This window comes from Stegodyphus dumicola, chromosome 2 (genome assembly GCF_044657685.1).
Source record: "Stegodyphus dumicola isolate Sdum_Otavi_A_Nest chromosome 2, ASM4465768v1".
Classification (NCBI taxonomy): Eukaryota; Metazoa; Arthropoda; class Arachnida; order Araneae; family Eresidae; genus Stegodyphus; species Stegodyphus dumicola.
In genome coordinates this window covers 260,837,349-260,864,303 of record NC_140769.1, presented here as the reverse complement: position 1 = coordinate 260,864,303, position 26,955 = coordinate 260,837,349, and the positions used below count along the sequence as shown (strand labels likewise).

General features: G+C 31.1%; 3 protein-coding genes and 1 pseudogene across 4 annotated transcripts; all 4 read left to right on the top strand.

The window, feature by feature from the left end:
- The first annotated feature begins 13,945 nt into the window (after positions 1–13,945).
- On the top strand, positions 13,946–15,168 carry LOC118201913 (putative exonuclease GOR). The gene is made up of 2 exons (XM_085810360.1): positions 13,946–14,693; positions 15,055–15,168. Exons 1-2 carry the CDS (start codon positions 14,145–14,147, stop codon positions 15,106–15,108), a joined length of 603 nt encoding a protein of 200 aa, XP_085666486.1. The 5' UTR covers positions 13,946–14,144; the 3' UTR covers positions 15,109–15,168.
- A 343-nt stretch (positions 15,169–15,511) lies between these two features.
- On the top strand, positions 15,512–17,482 carry LOC118201911 (putative exonuclease GOR). The gene is made up of 4 exons (XM_035374072.2): positions 15,512–15,626; positions 15,759–16,544; positions 16,905–17,017; positions 17,370–17,482. The coding sequence occupies exons 2-3, from the start codon at positions 15,996–15,998 to the stop codon at positions 16,956–16,958; spliced, it is 603 nt and encodes a 200-aa protein (XP_035229963.2). The 5' UTR covers positions 15,512–15,626; positions 15,759–15,995; the 3' UTR covers positions 16,959–17,017; positions 17,370–17,482.
- LOC118201910 (putative exonuclease GOR) lies at positions 17,467–18,379 on the top strand. Its single transcript, XM_035374071.2, has 2 exons — positions 17,467–17,482; positions 17,598–18,379. Exons 1-2 carry the CDS (start codon positions 17,467–17,469, stop codon positions 18,377–18,379), a joined length of 798 nt encoding a protein of 265 aa, XP_035229962.2.
- A 1,506-nt stretch (positions 18,380–19,885) lies between these two features.
- Positions 19,886–26,460, top strand: LOC118201914 (cysteine-rich protein 2-binding protein-like; annotated as a pseudogene). Its single transcript, XR_015039370.1, has 3 exons — positions 19,886–19,922; positions 21,135–21,268; positions 23,933–26,460. The product of XR_015039370.1 is annotated as a cysteine-rich protein 2-binding protein-like (transcript).
- The last annotated feature ends 495 nt before the right edge of the window (positions 26,461–26,955 follow it).

Sequence of the window (26,955 nt, the reverse complement as noted above, 5' to 3'; positions counted from 1 at the left end):
ATCAAGTTTCTTTATTTTGCAGATTCAGCTACATATGCAAACAGTTTCAGAGAGCTATCCTCAAATCAAAGAATAAGAGAAGAAACAGCAATGTTTTATAAAATTTAAATACAAGAATCTCAATGACAGTGAAGGTAAACAAATTTTAAAGTTCATTTGTTTCTGTATAGTACTTTTTACTTTTGTAAATGATAATATTTATTTTTCTAAGATTTATAATTTTATTATTTTGAAAAATATTATTCAGTATTGATTTCGATACAGAAAACTTCATAAAAGGCTTTGTGTCCTTGTATTTTGGCTGCATAAAAAACACTGTTGCAAATACCAGTTGCATCGTCTCAGAGAGCTATCTTAAAATCAAAGAATAAGAGGAGAAACAAACAAAGTTTCATAAAATCCAAATACAACAATATGGATGACAGTGAAGGTACACAAATTTTCAAGTTCATTTGTTCCTTTATAGTAGTTGTTCTTACTTCAAGTCATGTTTATTTTTTTAACACTGATAATTTTATTATCAAGAAAAATTTATTATTCAGAATTTAGAAAGAGAAAACTTAATAAAAGGTTTTGCGTCTTCTGATTTTGGTTGCATGTATGAGAAACACATTTACTGCAAATACAATTTTGCAAAGATTTTAAGACATTTTCATTGAATACAAACAAATAATGCAGCTAAACAATAAATTGGAAATTATGCAATATAATTGTATAAATTTATGTTCCTTACCAAGTTCCTTTATCTTGCAGATTCGGCTACAGTTGCAAACTGTCTCAGAGAGCTATCCTCACATCAAAGAATAAGAGAAGAAACCTGCAGAGTATTATAAAATCCAAATACAAGAATATGGATGACACTGAAGGTAACCAAATTTTTAACTTCATTTCTTTCTTTGTAGTAATTGTTCTTATTTCTTTAAATGACAATACTTAGGTTTTGAACACTAAAATGTTTATTATCTAGAAAAAAATATTAGTATTCAGTATTGATTTAGAAAGACAAAATAAAAGGTTATGTGTCTTCAGATTTTGGATGCATGTATGAAATACATCTTTATTTAAAATACAATTTTGCAAGGATTTCAAGATATTTTCATTTAAGACAGACACAAATAATGCACCAGAACATGTGTAAGTGCAACTAAACAATAAATTGTAAATTATGCAAGATAATTGTATAAATTAATGTTCCTTATCAAGTTTCTTTATTTTGAAGATTCGGCTACGGTTGCAAACCGTCTCAGAGAGCTATCCTCATATCAAAGAATAAAAGAAGAAACCAGCAAAGTTTTATAAAATCCAAACACAAGAATATAAATGACACTAAAGGTAAACAAATTTTCAAGTTCATTTGTTCCTTCATAGTAATTGTTCTTACTTAATTAAATGATAATATTTATATTTTGAACACTAATAATTTTATGATCTAGAAACCATATTGATTTAGAAAGAGAAAGTTTAGTAAAAGATTCCAGATCTTGTGATTTCGGCTACGTGTATGAAAAACATATTGATTGCAAATAAAATTTTGGAAAGATTTTAAGACATTTGCATTGAAGACAAGCCAATAATGCAGCAGAAAATGTGTAAATGCAGCTAAACAGTAAATTGTAAATTATGCAACTATATTATTTTATGTTCCTTCTCAAGTTTTCAGATTTTGCAGATTCAGCTACAGTTGAAAATCGTCTCAGAGAGCTATCCTCAAATCAAAGAATAAGAGAGGATACCAGCAAAGTTTTATAAAATTTAAATACAAGAATATGGATGACAAAATAATGTTTGTAAGCAGTCTTTATAAGTAATAGGTATTATGTAGTAATGATATGTAAATCACATGGATTTCAGCTTTAAAATCACTGTATTTTGCTTTTGAATTTTTATATTGTTATCAATTATATTAACAAATTTTTATATTAAAAAGAAACACCTAGATTTAATTCCTTACTGTAACTGTAAGAAATTATAACGATTAATGATCTCCCAACCCTTTTTAAGTGTTTTATTGTTCATATGTATAATGCAACATAACAATAAATTTTGAAAACCATTCATTTATTTTATAGGTTCACTAAAAATAGCTGAGCTGGAAAAGGAACTCCAGCAGTCAAGTTTAGATGTTATCACCACCGACTTTGATTCTGAGATCCTGCCGTACGTTATCAGTTAAAAACAGCTGCAGAAGGACTGATTTACTCTTCATTACCCTAATCAATGTACAATCTACGATTTAAAGGGCCTGAGCCTTATACTCAATAAAGTCGTGGATACTTCGGTGGTCATCCCACACAAATATGTGAAAAGGTATAAAAGGTCTTTAAAGTCATTGGCCTTAGAATACTTGAATAAATCAATTCAAGACAGTATTTGTGGTCATGATCATATTAAGGAATGCCAGAACTTGTACCGAACTTATGCTGTGGAAAATCAATTCCCATAATTCTAACATTGACTCAACATTACACTCAACAGCAGTGTTCGGTATACAAAGAAGAAAATTATCTATGCGATTTTGTAAGCGAGGATGCTGTGGAAAATCGATTCCCATAATTCTAACATTGACTCAACATTACACTCAACAGCAGTGTTCGGTATACAAAGAAGAAAATTGTCTATGCGATTTTGTAAGCGAGGATGCTGTGGAAAATCAATTCCCATAATTCTAACATTGACTCAACATTACACTCAACAGCAGTGTTCGGTATACAAAGAAGAAAATTATCTATGCGATTTTGTAAGCGAGGATGCTGTGGAAAATCAATTCCCATAATTCTAACATTGACTCAACATTACACTCAACAGCAGTGTTCGGTATACAAAGAAGAAAATTATCTATGCGATTTTGTAAGCGAGGATGCTGTGGAAAATCAATTCCCATAATTCTAACATTGACTCAATTCTACACTCAACAGCAGTGTTCGGTATACAAAGAAGAAAATTGTCTATGCGATTTTGTAAGCGAGGATGCTGTGGAAAATCAATTCCCATAATTCTAACATTGACTCAACATTACACTCAACAGCAGTGTTCGGTATACAAAGAAGAAAATTGTCTATGCGATTTTGTAAGCGAGGAGACGGATCCTTTATGGATAGGAGCCTGCGATGGTGTTTTTGCAGAATGTACTCTTGGCTCTCAAGCACATTTTGAAAATTTAAGATATTATGATCAAGCAGATTTTCACAATTTATATTATCTGAAAGAGCAGTATTGCGAATATTATGAAGAAATTTGTCCTTGCCCTATGATTGAGATCATTTACGTATAATGCTGGTTTATGTGAATCTGTTGTAGAAATTAATTTTAGAAATTGAATTTTGAAGAAGAAACCAGCAAAGTTTTATGAAATCCCAAATACAAGAATATGGATGACACAGGTAAACAAATTTTCAAGTTCATTTGTTCCTTTATAGTAATTGTTTTTACTTAATTTAATGATAACATTTATTTTTAAACAATAATAATTTTATTATCTAGAAATAGTATTATTATTAAGTACTGATTTAGAAATGGGGAACTTAGTAAAAGGTTACGTGTCTTCTGATTTTGGCAGCATGTCTGAAAAACACATTTATTGCAAATATAATTTTGCATAGACCTTAACAAATTTTCATTTAAGACAAACAAATAATGCAACAGGAAATGTGTATTTCAGCTGAACAATAAATTATAAATTATGCAAGATAACTGCATAAATTTATGTACCTTATCAAGTTTCTTTATTTTGCAGATTCAGCTACATATGCAAACTGTTTCAGAGAGCTATCCTCAAATCAAAGAATAAGAGAAGAAACAGCAATGTTTTATAAAATTTAAATACAAGAATCTCAATGACAGTGAAGGTAAACAAATTTTAAAGTTCATTTGTTTCTGTATAGTAGTTTTTACTTTTCTAAATGATAATATTTATTTTTCTAAGATTTATAATTTTATTATTTTGAAAAATATTATTCAGTATTGATTTCGATACAGAAAACTTCATAAAAGGCTTTGTGTCCTTGTATTTTGGCTGCATAAAAACACTGTTGCAAATACCACTTGCATCGTCTCAGAGAGCTATCTTAAAATCAAAGAATAAGAGGAGAAACCAACAAAGTTTTATAAAATCCAAATACAACAATATGGATGACAGTGAAGGTACACAAATTTTCAAGTTCATTTGTTCCTTTATAGTAGTTGTTCTTACTTCAAGTCATGTTTATTTTTTTAACACTGATAATTTTATTATCAAGAAAAATTTATTATTCAGAATTTAGAAAGAGAAAACTTAATAAAAGGTTTTGCGTCTTCTGATTTTGGTTGCATGTATGAGAAACACATTTACTGCAAATACAATTTTGCAAAGATTTTAAGACATTTTCATTGAATACAAACAAATAATGCAGCTAAACAATAAATTGGAAATTATGCAATATAATTGTATAAATTTATGTTCCTTACCAAGTTCCTTTATCTTGCAGATTCGGCTACAGTTGCAAACTGTCTCAGAGAGCTATCCTCACATCAAAGAATAAGAGAAGAAACCTGCAGAGTATTATAAAATCCAAATACAAGAATATGGATGACACTGAAGGTAACCAAATTTTTAACTTCATTTCTTTCTTTGTAGTAATTGTTCTTATTTCTTTAAATGACAATACCTTGGTTTTGAACACTAAAATGTTTATTATCTAGAAAAAAATATTAGTATTCAGTATTGATTTAGAAAGACAAAATAAAAGGTTATGTGTCTTCAGATTTTGGATGCATGTATGAAATACATCTTTATTTAAAATACAATTTTGCAAGGATTTCAAGATATTTTCATTTAAGACAGACACAAATAATGCACCAGAACATGTGTAAGTGCAACTAAACATTAAATTGTAAATTATGCAAGATAATTGTATAAATTAATGTTCCTTATCAAGTTTCTTTATTTTGAAGATTCGGCTACGGTTGCAAACCGTCTCAGAGAGCTATCCTCATATCAAAGAATAAAAGAAGAAACCAGCAAAGTTTTATAAAATCCAAACACAAGAATATAAATGACACTAAAGGTAAACAAATTTTCAAGTTCATTTGTTCCTTCATAGTAATTGTTCTTACTTAATTAAATGATAATATTTATATTTTGAACACTAATAATTGTATGATCTAGAAACCATATTGATTTAGAAAGAGAAAGTTTAGTAAAAGATTCCAGATCTTGTGATTTCGGTTACGTGTATGAAAAACATATTGATTGCAAATAAAATTTTGGAAAGATTTTAAGACATTTGCATTGAAGACAAGCCAATAATGCAGCAGAAAATGTGTAAATGCAGCTAAACAGTAAATTATGCAACTATATTATTTTATGTTCCTTCTCAAGTTTTCAGATTTTGCAGATTCAGCTACAGTTGAAAATCGTCTCAGAGAGCTATCCTCAAATCAAAGAATAAGAGAGGATACCAGCAAAGTTTTATAAAATTTAAATACAAGAATATGGATGACAAAATAATGTTTGTAAGCAGTCTTTATAAGTAATAGGTATTATGTAGTAATGATATGTAAATCACATGGATTTCAGCTTTAAAATCACTGTATTTTGCTTTTGAATTTTTATATTGTTATCAATTATATTAACAAATTTTTATATTAAAAAGAAACACCTAGATTTAATTCCTTACTGTTACTGTAAGAAATTATAACGATTAATGATCTCCCAACCCTTTTTAAGTGTTTTATTGTTCATATGTATAATGCAACATAACAATAAATTTTGAAAACCATTCATTTATTTTATAGGTTCACTAAAAATAGCTGAGCTGGAAAAGGAACTCCAGCAGTCAAGTTTAGATGTTATCACTACCGACATTGATTCTGAGATCCTGCCGTACGTTATCAGTTAAAACAGCTGCAGAAGGACTGATTTACTCTTCATTACCCTAATCAATGTACAATCTACGATTTAAAGGGCCTGAGCCTTATACTCAATAAAGTCGTGGATACTTCGGTGGTCATCCCACACAAATATGTGAAAAGGTATAAAAGGTCTTTAAAGTCATTGGCCTTAGAATACTTGAATAAATCAATTCAAGACAGTATTTGTGGTCATGATCATATTGAGGAATGCCAGAACTTGTACCGAACTTATGCTGTGGAAAATCAATTCCCATAATTCTAACATTGACTCAACATTACACTCAACAGCAGTGTTCGGTATACAAAGAAGAAAATTATCTATGCGATTTTGTAAGCGAGGATGCTGTGGAAAATCAATTCCCATAATTCTAACATTGACTCAACAGCAGTGTTCGGTATACAAAGAAGAAAATTATCTATGCGATTTTGTAAGCGAGGATGCTGTGGAAAATCAATTCCCATAATTCTAACATTGACTCAATTCTACACTCAACAGCAGTGTTCGGTATACAAAGAAGAAAATTGTCTATGCGATTTTGTAAGCGAGGATGCTGTGGAAAATCAATTCCCATAATTCTAACATTGACTCAACATTACACTCAACAGCAGTGTTCGGTATACAAAGAAGAAAATTGTCTATGCGATTTTGTAAGCGAGGAGACGGATCCTTTATGGATAGGAGCCTGTGATGGTGTTTTTGCAGAATGTACTCTTGGCTCTCAAGCACATTTTGAAAATTTAAGATATTATGATCAAGCAGATTTTCACAATTTATATTATCTGAAAGAGCAGTATTGCGAATATTATGAAGAAATTTGTCCTTGCCCTATGATTGAGATCATTTACGTATAATGCTGGTTTATGTGAATCTGTTGTAGAAATTAATTTTAGAAATTGAATTTTGAAGAAGAAACCAGCAAAGTTTTATGAAATCCCAAATACAAGAATATGGATGACACAGGTAAACAAATTTTCAAGTTCATTTGTTCCTTTATAGTAATTGTTTTTACTTCTTTAAATGATAACATTTATTTTTAAACAATAATAATTTTATTATCTAGAAATAGTATTATTATTAAGTACTGAATTAGAAATAGGAAACTTAGTAAAAGGTTACGTGTCTTCTGATTTTGGCAGCATGTCTGAAAAAGACATTTATTGCAAATATAATTTTGCATAGACCTTAACAAATTTTCATTTAAGACAAACAAATAATGCAGCAGGAAATGTGTATTTCAGCTGAACAATAAATTATAAATTATGCAAGATAATTGTATAAATTTATGTTCCTTACCAAGTTCCTTTATCTTGCAGATTCGGCTACAGTTGCAAACTGTCTCAGAGAGCTATCCTCATATCAAAGAATAAGAGAAGAAACCTGCAGAGTATTATAAAATCCAAATACAAGAATATGGATGACACTGAAGGTAACCAAATTTTTAACTTCATTTCTTTCTTTGTGGTAATTGTTCTTATTTCTTTAAATGACAATACTTAGGTTTTGAACACTAAAATGTTTATTATCTAGAAAAAAATATTCGTTTTCAGTATTGATTTAGAAAGACAAAATAAAAGGTTATGTGTCTTCAGATTTTGGATGCATGTATGAAATACATCTTTATTTAAAATACAATTTTGCAAGGATTTCAAGATATTTTCATTTAAGACAGACACAAATAATGCACCAGAACATGTGTAAGTGCAACTAAACAATAAATTGTAAATTATGCAAGATAATTGTATAAATTAATGTTCCTTATCAAGTTTCTTTATTTTGAAGATTCGGCTACGGTTGCAAACCGTCTCAGAGAGCTATCCTCATATCAAAGAATAAAAGAAGAAACCAGCAAAGTTTTATAAAATCCAAACACAAGAATATAAATGACACTAAAGGTAAACAAATTTTCAAGTTCATTTGTTCCTTCATAGTAATTGTTCTTACTTAATTAAATGATAATATTTATATTTTGAACACTAATAATTTTATGATCTAGAAACCATATTGATTTAGAAAGAGAAAGTTTAGTAAAAGATTCCAGATCTTGTGATTTCGGCTACGTGTATGAAAAACATATTGATTGCAAATAAAATTTTGGAAAGATTTTAAGACATTTGCATTGAAGACAAGCCAATAATGCAGCAGAAAATGTGTAAATGCAGCTAAACAGTAAATTGTAAATTATGCAACTATATTATTTTATGTTCCTTCTCAAGTTTTCAGATTTTGCAGATTCAGCTACAGTTGAAAATCGTCTCAGAGAGCTATCCTCAAATCAAAGAATAAGAGAGGATACCAGCAAAGTTTTATAAAATTTAAATACAAGAATATGGATGACAAAATAATGTTTCTAAGCAGTCTTTATAAGTAATAGGTATTATGTAGTAATGATATGTAAATCACATGGATTTCAGCTTTAAAATCACTGTATTTTGCTTTTGAATTTTTATATTGTTATCAATTATATTAACAAAATTTAATATTAAAAAGAAACACCTAGATTTAATTCCTTACTGTTACTGTAAGAAATTATAACGATTAATGATCTCCCAACCCTTTTTAAGTGTTTTATTGTTCATATGTATAATGCAACATAACAATAAATTTTGAAAACCATTCATTTATTTTATAGGTTCACTAAAAATAGCTGAGCTGGAAAAGGAACTCCAGCAGTCAAGTTTAGATGTTATCACTACCGACTTTGATTCCGAGATCCTGCCGTACGTTATCAGTTAAAAACAGCTGCAGAAGGACTGATTTACTCTTTATTACCCTAATCAATGTACAATCTACGATTTAAAGGGCCTGAGCCTTATACTCAATAAAGTCGTGGATACTTCGGTGGTCATCCCACACAAATATGTGAAAAGGTATAAAAGGTCTTTAAAGTCATTGGCCTTAGAATACTTGAATAAATCAATTCAAGACAGTATTTGTGGTCATGATCATATTGAGGAATGCCAGAACTTGTACCGAACTTATGCTGTGGAAAATCAATTCCCATAATTCTAACATTGACTCAACATTACACTCAACAGCAGTGTTCGGTATACAAAGAAGAAAATTATCTATGCGATTTTGTAAGCGAGGATGCTGTGGAAAATCAATTCCCATAATTCTAACATTGACTCAACATTACACTCAACAGCAGTGTTCGGTATACAAAGAAGAAAATTGTCTATGCGATTTTGTAAGCGAGGATGCTGTGGAAAATCAATTCCCATAATTCTAACATTGACTCAATTCTACACTCAACAGCAGTGTTCGGTATACAAAGAAGAAAATTGTCTATGCGATTTTGTAAGCGAGGATGCTGTGGAAAATCAATTCCCATAATTCTAACATTGACTCAACATTACACTCAACAGCAGTGTTCGGTATACAAAGAAGAAAATTGTCTATGCGATTTTGTAAGCGAGGAGACGGATGCTTTATGGATAGGAGCCTCTGATGGTGTTTTTGCAGAATGTACTCTTGGCTCTCAAGCACATTTTGAAAATTTAAGATATTATGATCAAGCAGATTTTCACAATTTATATTATCTGAAAGAGCAGTATTGCGAATATTATGAAGAAATTTGTCCTTGCCCTATGATTGAGATCATTTACGTATAATGCTGGTTTATGTGAATCTGTTGTAGAAATTAATTTTAGAAATTGAATTTTGAAGAAGAAACCAGCAAAGTTTTATGAAATCCCAAATACAAGAATATGGATGACACAGGTAAACAAATTTTCAAGTTCATTTGTTCCTTTATAGTAATTGTTTTTACTTCTTTAAATGATAACATTTATTTTTAAACAATAATAATTTTATTATCTAGAAATAGTATTATTATTAAGTACTGAATTAGAAATAGGAAACTTAGTAAAAGGTTACGTGTCTTCTGATTTTGGCAGCATGTCTGAAAAAGACATTTATTGCAAATATAATTTTGCATAGACCTTAACAAATTTTCATTTAAGACAAACAAATAATGCAGCAGGAAATGTGTATTTCAGCTGAACAATAAATTATAAATTATGCAAGATAATTGTATAAATTTATGTTCCTTACCAAGTTCCTTTATCTTGCAGATTCGGCTACAGTTGCAAACTGTCTCAGAGAGCTATCCTCATATCAAAGAATAAGAGAAGAAACCTGCAGAGTATTATAAAATCCAAATACAAGAATATGGATGACACTGAAGGTAACCAAATTTTTAACTTCATTTCTTTCTTTGTGGTAATTGTTCTTATTTCTTTAAATGACAATACTTAGGTTTTGAACACTAAAATGTTTATTATCTAGAAAAAAATATTCGTTTTCAGTATTGATTTAGAAAGACAAAATAAAAGGTTATGTGTCTTCAGATTTTGGATGCATGTATGAAATACATCTTTATTTAAAATACAATTTTGCAAGGATTTCAAGATATTTTCATTTAAGACAGACACAAATAATGCACCAGAACATGTGTAAGTGCAACTAAACAATAAATTGTAAATTATGCAAGATAATTGTATAAATTAATGTTCCTTATCAAGTTTCTTTATTTTGAAGATTCGGCTACGGTTGCAAACCGTCTCAGAGAGCTATCCTCATATCAAAGAATAAAAGAAGAAACCAGCAAAGTTTTATAAAATCCAAACACAAGAATATAAATGACACTAAAGGTAAACAAATTTTCAAGTTCATTTGTTCCTTCATAGTAATTGTTCTTACTTAATTAAATGATAATATTTATATTTTGAACACTAATAATTTTATGATCTAGAAACCATATTGATTTAGAAAGAGAAAGTTTAGTAAAAGATTCCAGATCTTGTGATTTCGGCTACGTGTATGAAAAACATATTGATTGCAAATAAAATTTTGGAAAGATTTTAAGACATTTGCATTGAAGACAAGCCAATAATGCAGCAGAAAATGTGTAAATGCAGCTAAACAGTAAATTGTAAATTATGCAACTATATTATTTTATGTTCCTTCTCAAGTTTTCAGATTTTGCAGATTCAGCTACAGTTGAAAATCGTCTCAGAGAGCTATCCTCAAATCAAAGAATAAGAGAGGATACCAGCAAAGTTTTATAAAATTTAAATACAAGAATATGGATGACAAAATAATGTTTCTAAGCAGTCTTTATAAGTAATAGGTATTATGTAGTAATGATATGTAAATCACATGGATTTCAGCTTTAAAATCACTGTATTTTGCTTTTGAATTTTTATATTGTTATCAATTATATTAACAAAATTTAATATTAAAAAGAAACACCTAGATTTAATTCCTTACTGTTACTGTAAGAAATTATAACGATTAATGATCTCCCAACCCTTTTTAAGTGTTTTATTGTTCATATGTATAATGCAACATAACAATAAATTTTGAAAACCATTCATTTATTTTATAGGTTCACTAAAAATAGCTGAGCTGGAAAAGGAACTCCAGCAGTCAAGTTTAGATGTTATCACTACCGACTTTGATTCTGAGATCCTGCCGTACGTTATCAGTTAAAAACAGCTGCAGAAGGACTGATTTACTCTTCATTACCCTAATCAATGTACAATCTACGATTTAAAGGGCCTGAGCCTTATACTCAATAAAGTCGTGGATACTTCGGTGGTCATCCCACACAAATATGTGAAAAGGTATAAAAGGTCTTTAAAGTCATTGGCCTTAGAATACTTGAATAAATCAATTCAAGACAGTATTTGTGGTCATGATCATATTGAGGAATGCCAGAACTTGTACGGAACTTATGCTGTGGAAAATCAATTCCCATAATTCTAACATTGACTCAACAGCAGTGTTCGGTATACAAAGAAGAAAATTATCTATGCGATTTTGTAAGCGAGGATGCTGTGGAAAATCAATTCCCATAATTCTAACATTGACTCAACATTACACTCAACAGCAGTGTTCGGTATACAAAGAAGAAAATTGTGTATGCGATTTTGTAAGCGAGGAGACGGATCCTTTATGGATAGGAAGCTGCGATGGTGTTTTTGCAGAATGTACTCTTGGCTCTCAAGCACATTTTGAAAATTTAAGATATTATGATCAAGCAGATTTTCACAATTTATATTATCTGAAAGAGCAGTATTGCGAATATTATGAAGAAATTTGTCCTTGCCCTATGATTGAGATCATTTACGTATAATGCTGGTTTATGTGAATCTGTTGTAGAAATTAATTTTAGAAATTGAATTTTGAAGAAGAAACCAGCAAAGTTTTATGAAATCCCAAATACAAGAATATGGATGACACAGGTAAACAAATTTTCAAGTTCATTTGTTCCTTTATAGTAATTGTTTTTACTTATTTAAATGATAACATTTATTTTTAAACAATAATAATTTTATTATCTAGAAATAGTATTATTATTAAGTACTGATTTAGAAATAGGAAACTTAGTAAAAGGTTACGTGTCTTCTGATTTTGGCAGCATGTCTGAAAAACACATTTATTGTAAATATAATTTTGCATAGACCTTAACAAATTTTCATTTAAGACAAACAAATAATGCAGCAGGAAATGTGTATTTCAGCTGAACAATAAATTATAAATTATGCAAGATAACTGTATAAATTTATGTACCTTATCAAGTTTCTTTATTTTGCAGATTCAGCTACATATGCAAACAGTTTCAGAGAGCTATCCTCAAATCAAAGAATAAGAGAAGAAACAGCAATGTTTTATAAAATTTAAATACAAGAATCTCAATGACAGTGAAGGTAAACAAATTTTAAAGTTCATTTGTTTCTGTATAGTACTTTTTACTTTTGTAAATGATAATATTTATTTTTCTAAGATTTATAATTTTATTATTTTGAAAAATATTATTCAGTATTGATTTCGATACAGAAAACTTCATAAAAGGCTTTGTGTCCTTGTATTTTGGCTGCATAAAAAACACTGTTGCAAATACCAGTTGCATCGTCTCAGAGAGCTATCTTAAAATCAAAGAATAAGAGGAGAAACAAACAAAGTTTCATAAAATCCAAATACAACAATATGGATGACAGTGAAGGTACACAAATTTTCAAGTTCATTTGTTCCTTTATAGTAGTTGTTCTTACTTCAAGTCATGTTTATTTTTTTAACACTGATAATTTTATTATCAAGAAAAATTTATTATTCAGAATTTAGAAAGAGAAAACTTAATAAAAGGTTTTGCGTCTTCTGATTTTGGTTGCATGTATGAGAAACACATTTACTGCAAATACAATTTTGCAAAGATTTTAAGACATTTTCATTGAATACAAACAAATAATGCAGCTAAACAATAAATTGGAAATTATGCAATATAATTGTATAAATTTATGTTCCTTACCAAGTTCCTTTATCTTGCAGATTCGGCTACAGTTGCAAACTGTCTCAGAGAGCTATCCTCACATCAAAGAATAAGAGAAGAAACCTGCAGAGTATTATAAAATCCAAATACAAGAATATGGATGACACTGAAGGTAACCAAATTTTTAACTTCATTTCTTTCTTTGTAGTAATTGTTCTTATTTCTTTAAATGACAATACTTAGGTTTTGAACACTAAAATGTTTATTATCTAGAAAAAAATATTAGTATTCAGTATTGATTTAGAAAGACAAAATAAAAGGTTATGTGTCTTCAGATTTTGGATGCATGTATGAAATACATCTTTATTTAAAATACAATTTTGCAAGGATTTCAAGATATTTTCATTTAAGACAGACACAAATAATGCACCAGAACATGTGTAAGTGCAACTAAACAATAAATTGTAAATTATGCAAGATAATTGTATAAATTAATGTTCCTTATCAAGTTTCTTTATTTTGAAGATTCGGCTACGGTTGCAAACCGTCTCAGAGAGCTATCCTCATATCAAAGAATATGAGAAGAAACCAGCAAAGTTTCATAAAATCAAAATATAAGAATATGGATTACACTGAAGGTAAACAAATTTTCAAGTTCATTTGATCCTTTGTAGTATTTTTTCGTACTTCTTTAAATGATAATTTAAACAATATTTAACAATACTGGTAATTTAACAATAATTTCTGAAAACCATTCGTTTATATTACAGATTCATCAAGACATGTCCCAGCTGAAAGAAAGGAGCGTCGCGCAGTAAAGGGAGGACTACTGGTGTTTACACTCCTTTACAACTCTTCCGTACATTAAGGACACACAGAACTGATGTATATTCTGAATTCCTGCCTTACGTTCTCACTGATGAACAGCTACACAAGCATGGATTTCCTGTTGATTCTCCTAATAACCTTGGACGAACAACTATGTATCGAGAAAATAGAGCAACAGATCCAACGCAACGTTGCTGCGTGCGTTGCAGAGACACTTTCTACATATTGGATGATGGAACTTACCATTCGGAAACGTTATGCCGTTTCCATACTAAAAAACTGACCGCTGGAACGTATGACTGCTGCTACGGCAATTCTATGTCTGAGGGATGTACGTGGCATTTCCATGTTACAGCGGAACGATCTCCCAGAGACGTGGAGTTTGTTAAAACACGAGAAAAGCATGAGCTAAATCGAAACCAGTCCCGCACAGTGTATGCCCTAGATTGTGAAATGTGCTATACCACGAGAGGCCTAGAAGTTGCGAAAATAGGAATAGTGGGCATGGATGGCTTAACGGTGTACGAATCCTTTGTCCTACCAGAACATCCGATATTGGATTACAACACTGTATACAGTGGGATAACAGCCAATGACCTGAGAGGTGTATCAACTACATTAGCTGATGTGGAAACATTTCTGTTAAAATTGCTAAATAAGAACAGCATCCTTGTGGGTCATGGCCTCGAGAATGATTTGAAGGTGAGCATATGGTTTCTATGATTACTTAGGTGAGAAACATATTAAGTAATATTTTCAACATTAAACTGCTGACAATAGACGAGCAATTTTTTTGGGGGGAGGAAGGTGCTAAATAAGATGGCGTGTAAAGATGATGGAACACTTTGATTTTATTTGTCTTTGTTCCTTCTGCTATCTGACATTTACCTCACTTTTTTTTTTTCCGTACATTATCATTTAATTTACTCCTTATAAAATTTACCTTAATTTCATCATAACATATATCATTTCATCCAGTGTACTTTCAGTAAATTGTAAGCAAGAAATTGCAAATTTTAATAAGATTAATTTATGTTCTTTATCAAGTGTCTATGTTTTGCAGATTCGGCGACAATTGCGAAACGTGTCAGAGAACTACTTTAAAATCAAAGAATAAGAGAAGAAACCAGCCAAATTTTATAAATTCCAAATACAAGAATATAAATGAAGCTAAAAGGTAAACAAATTTTCAAATTCATTTGTTCCTTTATTTGTTCTTACTTCTTTAAATGATAATATTCATTTTTTGAACACTAATAATTTTATTTAGAAAAAATATTATTCAGTATTGATTTAGAAAGAGAAAACTTAGTAAGAGGTTTTTGTGTCTTCCGATTTTATCTGTAGCTATTAAAAACATATTTATTGCAAATACAGTTTCGCAGAGCTTTTAAGATATTTTCATTTAAGACAAATCAATAATGCAGCAGAAAATGTGTAAATGCAGCTAAACAATAAATTGTAAATTATGCAAGATAATTGTATAAATTTATGTTCCTTATCAAGTTTCTTTATTTTGCAGATTCAGCTACATTCCCAAATCGTCTCAGAGAGCTATCATCATATCAAAGAATATGAGAAGAAACCAGCAAAGTTTCATAAAATCAAAATATAAGAATATGGATTACACTGAAGGTAAACAAATTTTCAAGTTCATTTGATTCTTTGTAGTATTTTTTTGTACTTCTTTAAATGATAATTTAAACAATATTTAACAATACTGGTAATTTAACAATAATTTCTGAAAACCATTCGTTTATATTACAGATTCATCAAGACATGTCCCAGCTGAAAAGAAAGGAGCGTCGCGCAGTAAAGGGAGGACTACTGGTGTTTACACTCCTTTACAACTCTTCCGTACATTAAGGACACACACTCTTCCGTACATTAAGGACACACAGAACTGATGTATATTCTGAGTTCCTGCCTTACATTCTCACTGATGAACAGCTACACAAGCATGGATTTCCTGTTTATTCTCCTAATCACCTTGGACGAACAACTATGTATCGAGAAAACAGAGCAACAGATCCAACGCAACGTTGTTGCGTGCGTTGCAGAGACACTTTCTACATATTGGATGATGGAACTTACCATTCGGAAACGTTATGCCGTTTCCATACTAAAAAACTGACAGCTGGAACATATGACTGCTGCTACGGCAATTCTATGTCTGAGGGATGTACGTGGCATTTCCATGTTACAGCGGAACGATCTCCCAGAGACGTGGAGTTTGTTAAAACACAAGAAAAGCATGAGCTAAATCGAAACCAGTCCCGCACAGTGTATGCCCTAGATTGTGAAATGTGCTATACCACGAGAGGCCTAGAAGTTGCAAAAATAGGAATAGTGGGCATGGATGGCTTAACGGTGTACGAATCCTTTGTCCTACCAGAACATCCGATATTGGATTACAACACTGTATACAGTGGGATAACAGCCAATGACCTGAGAGGTGTATCAACTACATTAGCTGATGTGGAAACATTTCTGTTAAAATTGCTAAATAAGAACAGCATCCTTGTGGGTCATGGCCTCAAGAATGATTTGAAGGTGAGCATATGGTTTCTATGATTACTTAGGTGAGAAACATATTAAGTAATATTTTCAACATTAAACTGCTGACAATAGACGAGCAATTTTTTTTTGGGGGGAAGGTGCTAAATAAGATGGCGTGTAAAGATGATGGAACACTTTGATTTTATTTGTCTTTGTTCCTTCTGCTATCTGACATTTACCTCACTTTTTTTTTTTTTGTACATTATCTTTTAATTTACTCCTTATAAAATTTACCTTAATTTCATCATAACATATAACATTTCATCCAGTGTACTTTCAGTAAATTGTAAGCAAGAAATTGCAAATTTTAATAAGATAAATTTATGTTCTTTATCAAGTTTCTATGTTTTGCAGATTCGGCGACAATTGCGAAACGTGTCAGAGAACTACTTTAAAATCAAAGAATAAGAGAAGAAACCAGCCAAATTTTATAAATTCCAAATACAAGAATATAAATGAAACTAAAGGTAAACAAATTTTCAAATTCATTTGTTCCTTTATTTGTTCTTACTTTATTGTTGTTTAAATGATAATATTCATTTTTTGAACACTAATAATTTTATTTAGAAAAAATATTATTCAGTATTGATTTAGAAAGAGAAAACTTAGTAAGAGGTTTTTGTGTCTTCCGATTTTACCTGTAGCTATTAAAAACGTATTTATTGCAAATACAGTTTCGCAGAGCTTTTAAGATATTTTCATTTAAGACAAATCAATAATGCAGCAGAAAATGTGTAAATGCAGCTAAACAATAAATTGTAAATTATGCAAGATAATTGTATAAATTTATGTTCCTTATCAAGTTTCTTTATTTTGCAGATACAGCTACAGTTGCAAACCGTCTCAGAGAGCTATCATCATATCAAAGAATATGAGAAGAAACCAGCAAAGTTTCATAAAATCAAAATATAAGAATATGGATTACACTGAAGGTAAACAAATTTTCAAGTTCATTTGATCCTTTGTAGTATTTTTTCGTACTTCTTTAATTGATAATTTAAACAATATTTAACAATAATTTCTGAAAACCATTCGTTTATATTACAGATTCATCAAGACATGTCCCAGCTGAAAAGAAAGGAGCGTCCAGCAGTAAAGGGAGGACTACATGTGTTTACATTCCTTTACAACTCTTCCGTATATTAAGGACACACAGAACTGATGTATATTCTGAGTTCCTGCCTTACGTTCTCACTGATGAACAGCTACACAAGCATGGATTTCCTGTTGATTCTCCTAATCATCTTGGACGAACAACTATGTATCGAGAAAATAGAGCAACAGATCCAACGCAACGTTGCTGCATGCGTTGCAGAGACACTTTCTACATATTGGATGATGGAACTTACCATTCGGAAACGTTATGCCGTTTCCATACTAAAAAACTGACGGCTGGAACATATGACTGCTGCTACGGCAATTCTATGTCTGAGGGATGTACGTGGCATTTCCATGTTACAGCGGAACGATCTCCCAGAGACGTGGAGTTTGTTAAAACACGAGAAAAGCAAGAACTAAATCGAAACCAGTCCCGCACAGTGTATGCCCTAGATTGTGAAATGTGCTATACCACGAGAGGCCTAGAAGTTGCGAAAATAGGAATAGTGGGCATGGATGGCCTACCAGTGTACGAATCCTTTGTTTTACCAGAACATCCGATATTGGATTACAACACTGTATACAGTGGGATAACAGCCAATGACCTGAGAGGTGTATCAACTACATTAGCTGATGTGGAAACATTTCTGTTAAAATTGCTAAATAAGAACAGCATCCTTGTGGGTCATGGCCTCGAGAATGATTTGAAGGTGAGCATATGGTTTCTATGATTACTTAGGTGAGAAACATATTAAGTAATATTTTCAACATTAAGCTGCAGAACACAGATAATCTTTTTTTTGGGGGGGGGGAACGGGGGTTGCTAAATAAGATGGTGACAGAACATTTTATGTTATTATTTGCCTTTGTTGTTTCTGGTATCTGACACTTACCTCGCATGTTTTTTTTTAGTAGATTATCTTTTTAATTCTTCTTCTCCAATGGCCCGTGAGCCCTGGGTGGTCCCTGGCCTTCTCCAGAAGTAGTCTCCAGGCATCTCTAATTTTTGCACTTGTTTCCTAGTTCTTAACCTTGGAGTATTGACATATTTTTCGACACAATCAATTCATCTTAACAGAGGTCTATTTCGCATGGGCTTTGCCACAAAGATTTTCCTGTAGCAACGACCTTCTTTTATTCTATTCTAGGAAAATGGCCAGCCCATTTAAGTCTGTGTAATTTGATAACTTTTACAATATCATGTTGTTTGTAAATTTTACAAACCTTTAAATTAAATCCTCTTCTTCATGATCCAATCACTTGGACTCCACCAGGAAGGCAACACAAGATATTTCACTCAAAAATATCTTTTTAATTACTCCTTATAAAAAATCACCTTAATTCATCATAACAACTAACATTTCATCCACTTCAAGTTCTTGTAAAATGCAAGCTAGAAATTGTAAATTATGTAAGAGAAATGAATAAATTTATGTGGTTCTTATCGAGTGTTTATATATTGCAGATTCAGCTACAGTGGCGAAACGTCTCAGAGAGCTACCTTATAATCAAAGAAAAAGTGAAGAAACCAGCTGAATTTTACAAAATCCAAATACAGGGATATGGGTGACCCTACATATGTACAGGGATATAGGTGACCCTACATATGTACAGGGATATGGGTGACCTTATACAAAGTAAAGTCGTGGATACTTCGGTGGTCTTCCCACACAAATATGTGAAAGGGTATAAAAAGTCTTTAAAGTCTTTGGCCTTAGAATACTTGAATAAATCAATTCAAGACAGTATTTGTGGCCATGATTCTGTTGGGGATGCCGGAACTTGTATGGAACTTTATGCTGTGGAAAATCAATTCAGATTATTTTCATTTACATTACATCTAACAGCAGTCTTCGGTACACAAAGAAGAATATTTCCCATGCGATTTTGTAATCGACGAGACAGATCCTTTATGGATGGCAACCTGTGACGCTGTTTTTACAGAATCTACTGTAGACTATCAAGCACATTTAAAAAATTCATGATATTATCAAAGTCTTGGGTACACTGCGATAAAAATTGTCTATGTTTTCTAGTGACAATGAGACAGATCTTTTATGAATGGCAGCCTGTAATGCCAGCTTTCCAGAAACAATAAATTGTAAATTATGCAAGTTAATTGTATACATTAATGTTCCTTATAAAGTTTTTTACTTTTCAGATTCAGCTACGGTTGCAAATTTTCTCAGAGAGCTATCCTCAAATCAAACAATAGGAGAAGAAACCAGCAAAGTTTTATAAAATCCAAATACAAGAATATGGATGACACTGAAAGTAAACAACTTTTCAAGTTCTTTTGTTCCTTTGTAGTAACTGTTCTTATTTCTTTAAATCATAATTAAACAATATTTAACATTAATAATAATTTAACAATAGTATCTTAAAACTATTTTTTTTGAAAGGAGCTGCCAGCAGTAAAGGGAAGACTACTAGTGTTAAAAAGTATGGCTACAAAAATAACACAGAAAATTATAAAAAAATTATAATATACGAAGCATTGTTGAATATCAATGACAGAAGCGAGTTTTCTCTGGCGTCGGAGGGAAATTGATTGACATTGTCAACAGCGTTTTCCCTTTTACATTAATGCAATAAAAATTACATTTAAGACTTATATCTGAAATTCTATAACCTAAATATTTAGCTCAAAATTACAGCCAAAGCCATTTCCTCTGCTGATTACAGGGTATACCTTTCTATCTCTAAAGGGAAGCTGAAAACTGCTGAATTTCATTAGCGCCAAAAATCATGTGTCTAAACATTTTTTTTTTAATAACAGGCATTATGTAAGAGGGTTTTTAAAGTTAGTATATTTTACGTTTAAATTTTTATACCGTTCTCTATGGTTTAAAAAAATGCATAATTTCTCAGTATTACAGTAAGAATTCTAACGAATAAAGATTTTTCCCTGCGTATCTGCTCATATGTGTAATGGAATATTGGGCATTGATGGCTTTAACAGCGTATGAATCTTCTGTCTCACCAAAACATCAGATATGGGATTTCAACACTGTATACAGTGGTATAACACCAAATGACCTAAAACATATGTAAACCACATTGGTTAATGCCCAAACTTTTTTGTTAAAATTACTGAACAATGACAGCACCCTCGTGGCTCATGACCTCGAGAACGATTCAAAGGCCAGCAGATTGTTTCTATCATACTTAGGTGAGAAACATCGAAAGTAATATTTTTAACACTAAGCTGCTCACAATAGCAAAGGAATTTTTTTCGGGGGGCTGCTATATAAGATGGCGACAAAAGTTGATAGAACACTATATGTGTTTATATGCCTCTGTTCCTTCTGGTATCTCACATTTACCTCACATGTTCTTATTTCAGTAGATTATCTTTAATTACTCCTTATAAAATTTACATTCATTTCATCATAATCTATAATATTTCATCCACTGGACTTTTAGTAAAATGTAAGCAAGACATTGTAAATTATGTAAGATGAACTTATGTTCTTTATTTTGCAGATCCCTCTACAATTGGAAAACGTATCAGAGAACTACTTTAAAATCTGAGAAGTAGAAAAGAATCCAGCGGAATTTAAAAAAAAAAAAAAAAAAAAAAAAAAAACCCAAATACAAGAATATAGATGACACTAAAGGTAAACAAAGTTTCAATTTCATTTGTTCCTTTATAGTAATTGTTCTTAACTTATTGAATGATAATATTTAATTTTTGAATACTAATAATTTTTATCTAGGTAAAAAGTTATTATTCAATATTCATTTGGGAAGAGAATAGGTAGTAAAAGTTTTTTTTTAATTTTCCGCTTTTGGCGCAATTCTAACTTATTCGTCTTGTATTTGTATGCATAGCTTAATATTTTAAAATACGCATTATTTAAAACATCTCTGTAAGGCTTAGTCAGTTTAAAGTTATTTTAATTTCACTTCCCGATCTAAAATACTTAAATTCATTGAAGAATTAATTGAACGGTATTGAAAAGTTCAGATAAGGCTTTGAAAAGAAAACTGAAAGAAATGGTTTGCTCTAATAACACCTGACAAAAATTTTGTTGAAATTTTCTTTGTCTATAGTACCTCATTTCAAAAACATAAAAATGATTCAATGAGTTAAGTTAATATTTGTATTTATAAATTTATTCATATGAATACAATGTGCAACTCTGTGAATGAGAAGGTAACAGAAATGGTCTGGATTTACAATTACCAGTCTGCATCTTCATAGAAAAAGGTCCAAAATCAGAAATTTTAGCTCCACCCAATTAAAATCTTCAATAAAATCCCAAGAAAGGACACACTATTTTTCATTGATTTTAAGTCAGACTTACTTTTAAAGAGATCAATATCTGATGAATATTCCAAGTACAGTCAAAAGTCGTTAATTCGGACACCCGTAATCCGGAATGATCTATAATCCGGACCTCAAAGCTACAAACTTTCTGCGCATGCGTCGCTTTCACGCATGCGCACAGGCGTTTACGAGAGCGCGTAAGACCCTTCCGGCTGCGAATATGTTTGTGCGCATGCGTGTTTAATGTGTAACGGAGTTATACGCTAAGCTAACGTTATCTAATTCAGTTAATGTTTCAGATTGCGTTGTTCCTTAATCTTCGAATTGGATCCGGCTTATTATTTTTTGCAGACTGTTAGAGCAATTTTATAAAAGTAAGCTTGAACTTTCGATTATGTCAAATAGAATTTCCGATATATATTTACTACAAAGCGAAAGTATGTTTGAAATCCGAAATCTGTTTATCAATTTCACGCTGCTCTGCGGCAGAGGGAGGGCAGAAACGTCATTATTAGATTATGATAGATTAGAAAGATTATGTCAAATAGAATTTTCGATATATATTTAATAATATGTAATTTGTATCTACAAAGCGAAAGTATGTTTTGAAATCCGAAATCTGTTTATCAATTTCACGCGGCGGATTGGAAGTTAATCTGTCAGCACTATCCTTATCTTCAGGGCAGATGTTTTTATTTTATTTAGTTTATAATTCCGTACTAAGTGTAGTATTTCATTTCGATGTACTCCGTCTTTGATATGATTTAAATCAAGTTCCTCGTCATTATAATTCGCTTCCGATAGTGAAGAAAGTGACCCAGAGGTTATTGAAAACGAAAATATTTCGATTGACAAATTAGTCGGTATTCTCAACATAGCAATTATAGGACTGGAACAGCGGAACTTTGTAACTAAACAAGAAATTATGTCTGTTTAATAGAATTAAAGAGAAAGTATTATCACATGAAACGAAGCAACTTACATTGAAGGAAATGTTTAATAAAGTAAACAAATAAATATTAAGCTTTTTCTTTTTGTAAATTTTGATACCCTTTAGATCATAATTGTTCTTTATTTCATAAATTACGGTTTCATATTTTTAATTTTGTAATTTCTGCATGCCATCTTACCAGATTTAAACTGATGATCTATAATCCGGAAAAATCGATAATCCGGAATCGCCGAAGTCCCGAGGAGTCCGGATTAACGACTTTTGACTGTAATATAATGATAATTTAGTCATATTTGTATTAAAAGAAGCATGAGTGCATATATTTTTTAGTGTATGGAAAGAATTGCGCTTAAGAAAAAAATTTGATTTTTGTATATTTGATTGAAAATCTTGTTGAAATTAAAAACGCAAAGCCCGATTTTCAAAGCCAGAACCCCGCGGTAAAACTTGTTACAGACAGAATCTTCCTCTAGTTTTTTTCAGCATACTGGATGCTCCTGACGGAAATTGTAATCATATAAAATATATTTTTATACATATTACATCGCAACTTTAAAATTTCCTATTTTTCATACAAAGTTTTTTAAACAAATAGTATGTTTCCATTTTGGTTTCTTTATTTCAATTTAGTTCACGGCATAAAATACATATTTAAACATTTTAAACTATGATCTATAATTTTTTGAAAGAAATCCTAGCACAGAGGATTTCAAAAGAATTGTTGCTGATTTTAATATAAACCTTAGTTAAATTATCAAGAGATCTTACCAAATTAAAGTCAAGTGCCCATTAAATTAACAATTAATTATTTGAATTAAATTTGCAACATGAAAGAAATTTTTATTAAATTTTTATTTTATACTTTTATTTGCTTTTTCAAATCTAGAATTTAAAAAATGCATAAAATTTACATATTCTAAATACTTTTAGATTTTTTAGAAATAATTTTAGATGCGTCTCAGTATTACAGTACGAAAATGTAATGATTTCCCCGTGTTTCTGTTGATATGTATATTGTGAAAAAATGTAATTTTTAAAAACCTTTCATTTATTCCATAGGTTCATTAAAAGCTGGTTCTGCTGAAAAAAGACGTTAAAGACAAGAAGCACTGCTGAAAAAATAATGGGAGTTTCTGCCATGCATTCTCAGTGATGAACAGCTGCAGAAATATGGATTTCCTCTTGATTCTCCTAATCGTGCCAGAAGAATTATCATGTACGAAAAAGACCCTGCGGCGTCACTTTCTTCAAATTAGAACACGGAACTTACGAGTCAGAAACACCATGCTATTTCCATATTAAAAAGTTATCGTTTTCCATTGGTGTTCCTACAGCTGGGGCGAAACAAACCTGCAATGGGAACTATGTGTCTGTGTGCAAGGTGAAGTCGTGGATACTTCGGTGGTCTTCCCACACAAATATGTGAAAAGGTATAAAAGGTCTTTAAATAGTCTTTGGCCTCAGAATACTACAATAAATTAATTCAACATAGTATTTGTGACTATGATTCCATTTAGGATGCCAGAATTTACATGGAACTTATGCTGTGGAAAATCAATTCCGATAACTTTAACATTGATTCTTTCCTTTTACATTGCACCCAACAGCAGTCTTCGGTACCCAAAGAAGAAAATTGTCCATGCGATTTTGTAATCGACGAGACAGATCCTTTATGCATGGCAGTCTGTGGTGCTGTTTTTGCAGAATCTACTGTAGACTATGAGGCACATTTAAAAAATTCACGATATTACCAAAAGCTGTCTTGGTTAGACTGCGATAAAAACTGTCTATGCTGTTTTCTTGATAAGCATTGGACAGTATTTTTCGGTACTGATAGAAGAAAAAGGGCCACCTGGCATGGCACAGTAGCTAATTCTTTATCAGCTGGCACTAACAGATATTTTGTATCTGGTATTGAAATATTAGGTGAGACTGGTTGGTGGTCACTTGAGAGCTCGAAATTACCCTCTGTTGAAGAAATTGAATCCTTTACCCTAAACATAAAACCAAATCGTAAATGCAAGACTATGCAGGAATTGACTTCTGCACCTATTGTTGAAGGTTCCAGAAAAAAGAACCAAAATATTGTTGAAGCTGCTGTAGCTTTAAAGGAGAAGAAAACCTGCATTGTAAGTTATAATAAGATGTCAAAACAGAGGAAGAAGGGTGAAAGTAAAACTAAAACTAATCCTTCACTGCCACAGAAATTAAAACTTGTTGTTTTAAAATTTAATATACCTACTGATTATGAGTTTCAAGATAATTTAGATCCTAAACATGATGTGCCTAAAACTATAATAAAATCAGAACTTAATATAATACCATCACTTTCAGAAGATCCAATAAGTCTTTCCATAAAAGATCAAGCAAAATATATTATTGACCTTGATATCCAGGATATATCCGATATAATTGACTTTTTTGCTCCATTAGATATATCAAATTGCTTGAATTCTTTTCTCCATGATCTGCTCTCTGAAATAATCTCTGATAAAATCTTCAACTCATGATTATGAAAGTGACGAAGAGAGTAGTAATTCTTGTAATAAGCTGAGTACTATGAAGGTACATCAGCATCCTGATACCAGTCATAAGAGAAAAGCAGTTACAAAAGATGACAGCCCAGTAAACGAAACAGTGCAAAAGTCAAAATTCACACTTATGACGCCGTATGAAGAAGATCAAATTCTAAAAAAAATTGCAAAAGTATCCAACAGCAATGAAAGAGAGGTCAGATGTGAGGCATCACTACAGAAAGTTAGTGGTTAGGAAATTGAAAAGAGAAAAAAATATTCCATTGTTTGGTATAGATGCAGAAATAAGATCCATAAGAGGAATAGCTCCACCTGATTATGCTGATAGAGAGTATTTAAACAAAGTTAACAAATGTAAAAATATTCCTGATCGTTTTCAGACTAACCATTGTAATGTCCGGGGTAAATTTTCTCAACATGCATCTTTTGTTACCCGTTTAATGGGCCTTGAAGATGAGCAACAAGAAAGTGTTATTAGCCCTTATACTGAGTTTTAAAGCCTTTTATATTTTGAAGCCATAAAATAAAACCATTAAAATTGCGTTTATTGGAAGAAATTGTATCATACTCAAATCGCTTTAATCCTAACTGGAAACCTCCGAAACAGATCCCTATAGACTTTTGCTACGTTCCACCTTCGCACATACCAGGGATCAATGCTTTGTGCCATGAATTTTTTTTTGGCCAAGAATATACCTGTCTGAGACACTTCAGTATCCTGATTTTAGCTGTGTTGCATTATATAGGAAAGTCATAATAGGATTTGCTTTCATGGTGCCAGATGTGAAGTACAATGAAGCATATATTACTTTCATATTTTGTCATCCGGAATGGAGCAGAGCTGGTATTGCTACTTTCATGCTTTATCATCTCTTTCAGACATGGATGGGTAAAGATATAACGTTTCATGTATCGGCAACAAATTCAGCTGTATTTTTGTATCAGAAGTTTGTCTTCAAGGCTGAGGAATTTATTCATGATTTCTATGACAAATATCTTCCTCCAGATGCCAAACAATGTCGTCATGCATTGTTTTGAAGACTGAGTCAATAATTACTTCCATTTCTTCATGCAACTTTTCTATGGTAAGAAATACTGATATTTTCAAAATCTGAGCATTTGTACATTAGTGTATATACTTCTATTCTCACTGAATCTTGTATGATTTATTTATGGATGTATTTATGTGTTAGAGAATATTAACATTATCAATTCAAGTTTTAGATAACAATTTAAATAATTTTGGTCCCTTAATCTGTTTTATAACCATATGAGATCTAAGAACGATGTAAATGTGTAGGAATTTGTAATTGTGATTAAAGGGCTAAGTTCTTTTTTGTATCTTAGTTTACTTTATTAATTTATTGTGTAACATGGCAAAACTTTTTGCTGTATTTTTGTCAAATGTTTAGTTATTATTTGATTCAAGTTTTGTAACTTGAAATTTACTTTCACAAAGCTATAATGTGGAAATATTTTTTTAAAAAACAAACTTATGCTTTGCACTTTCATTTTAAGAAGGCAGATCATATTTAAACAAGCCATTTT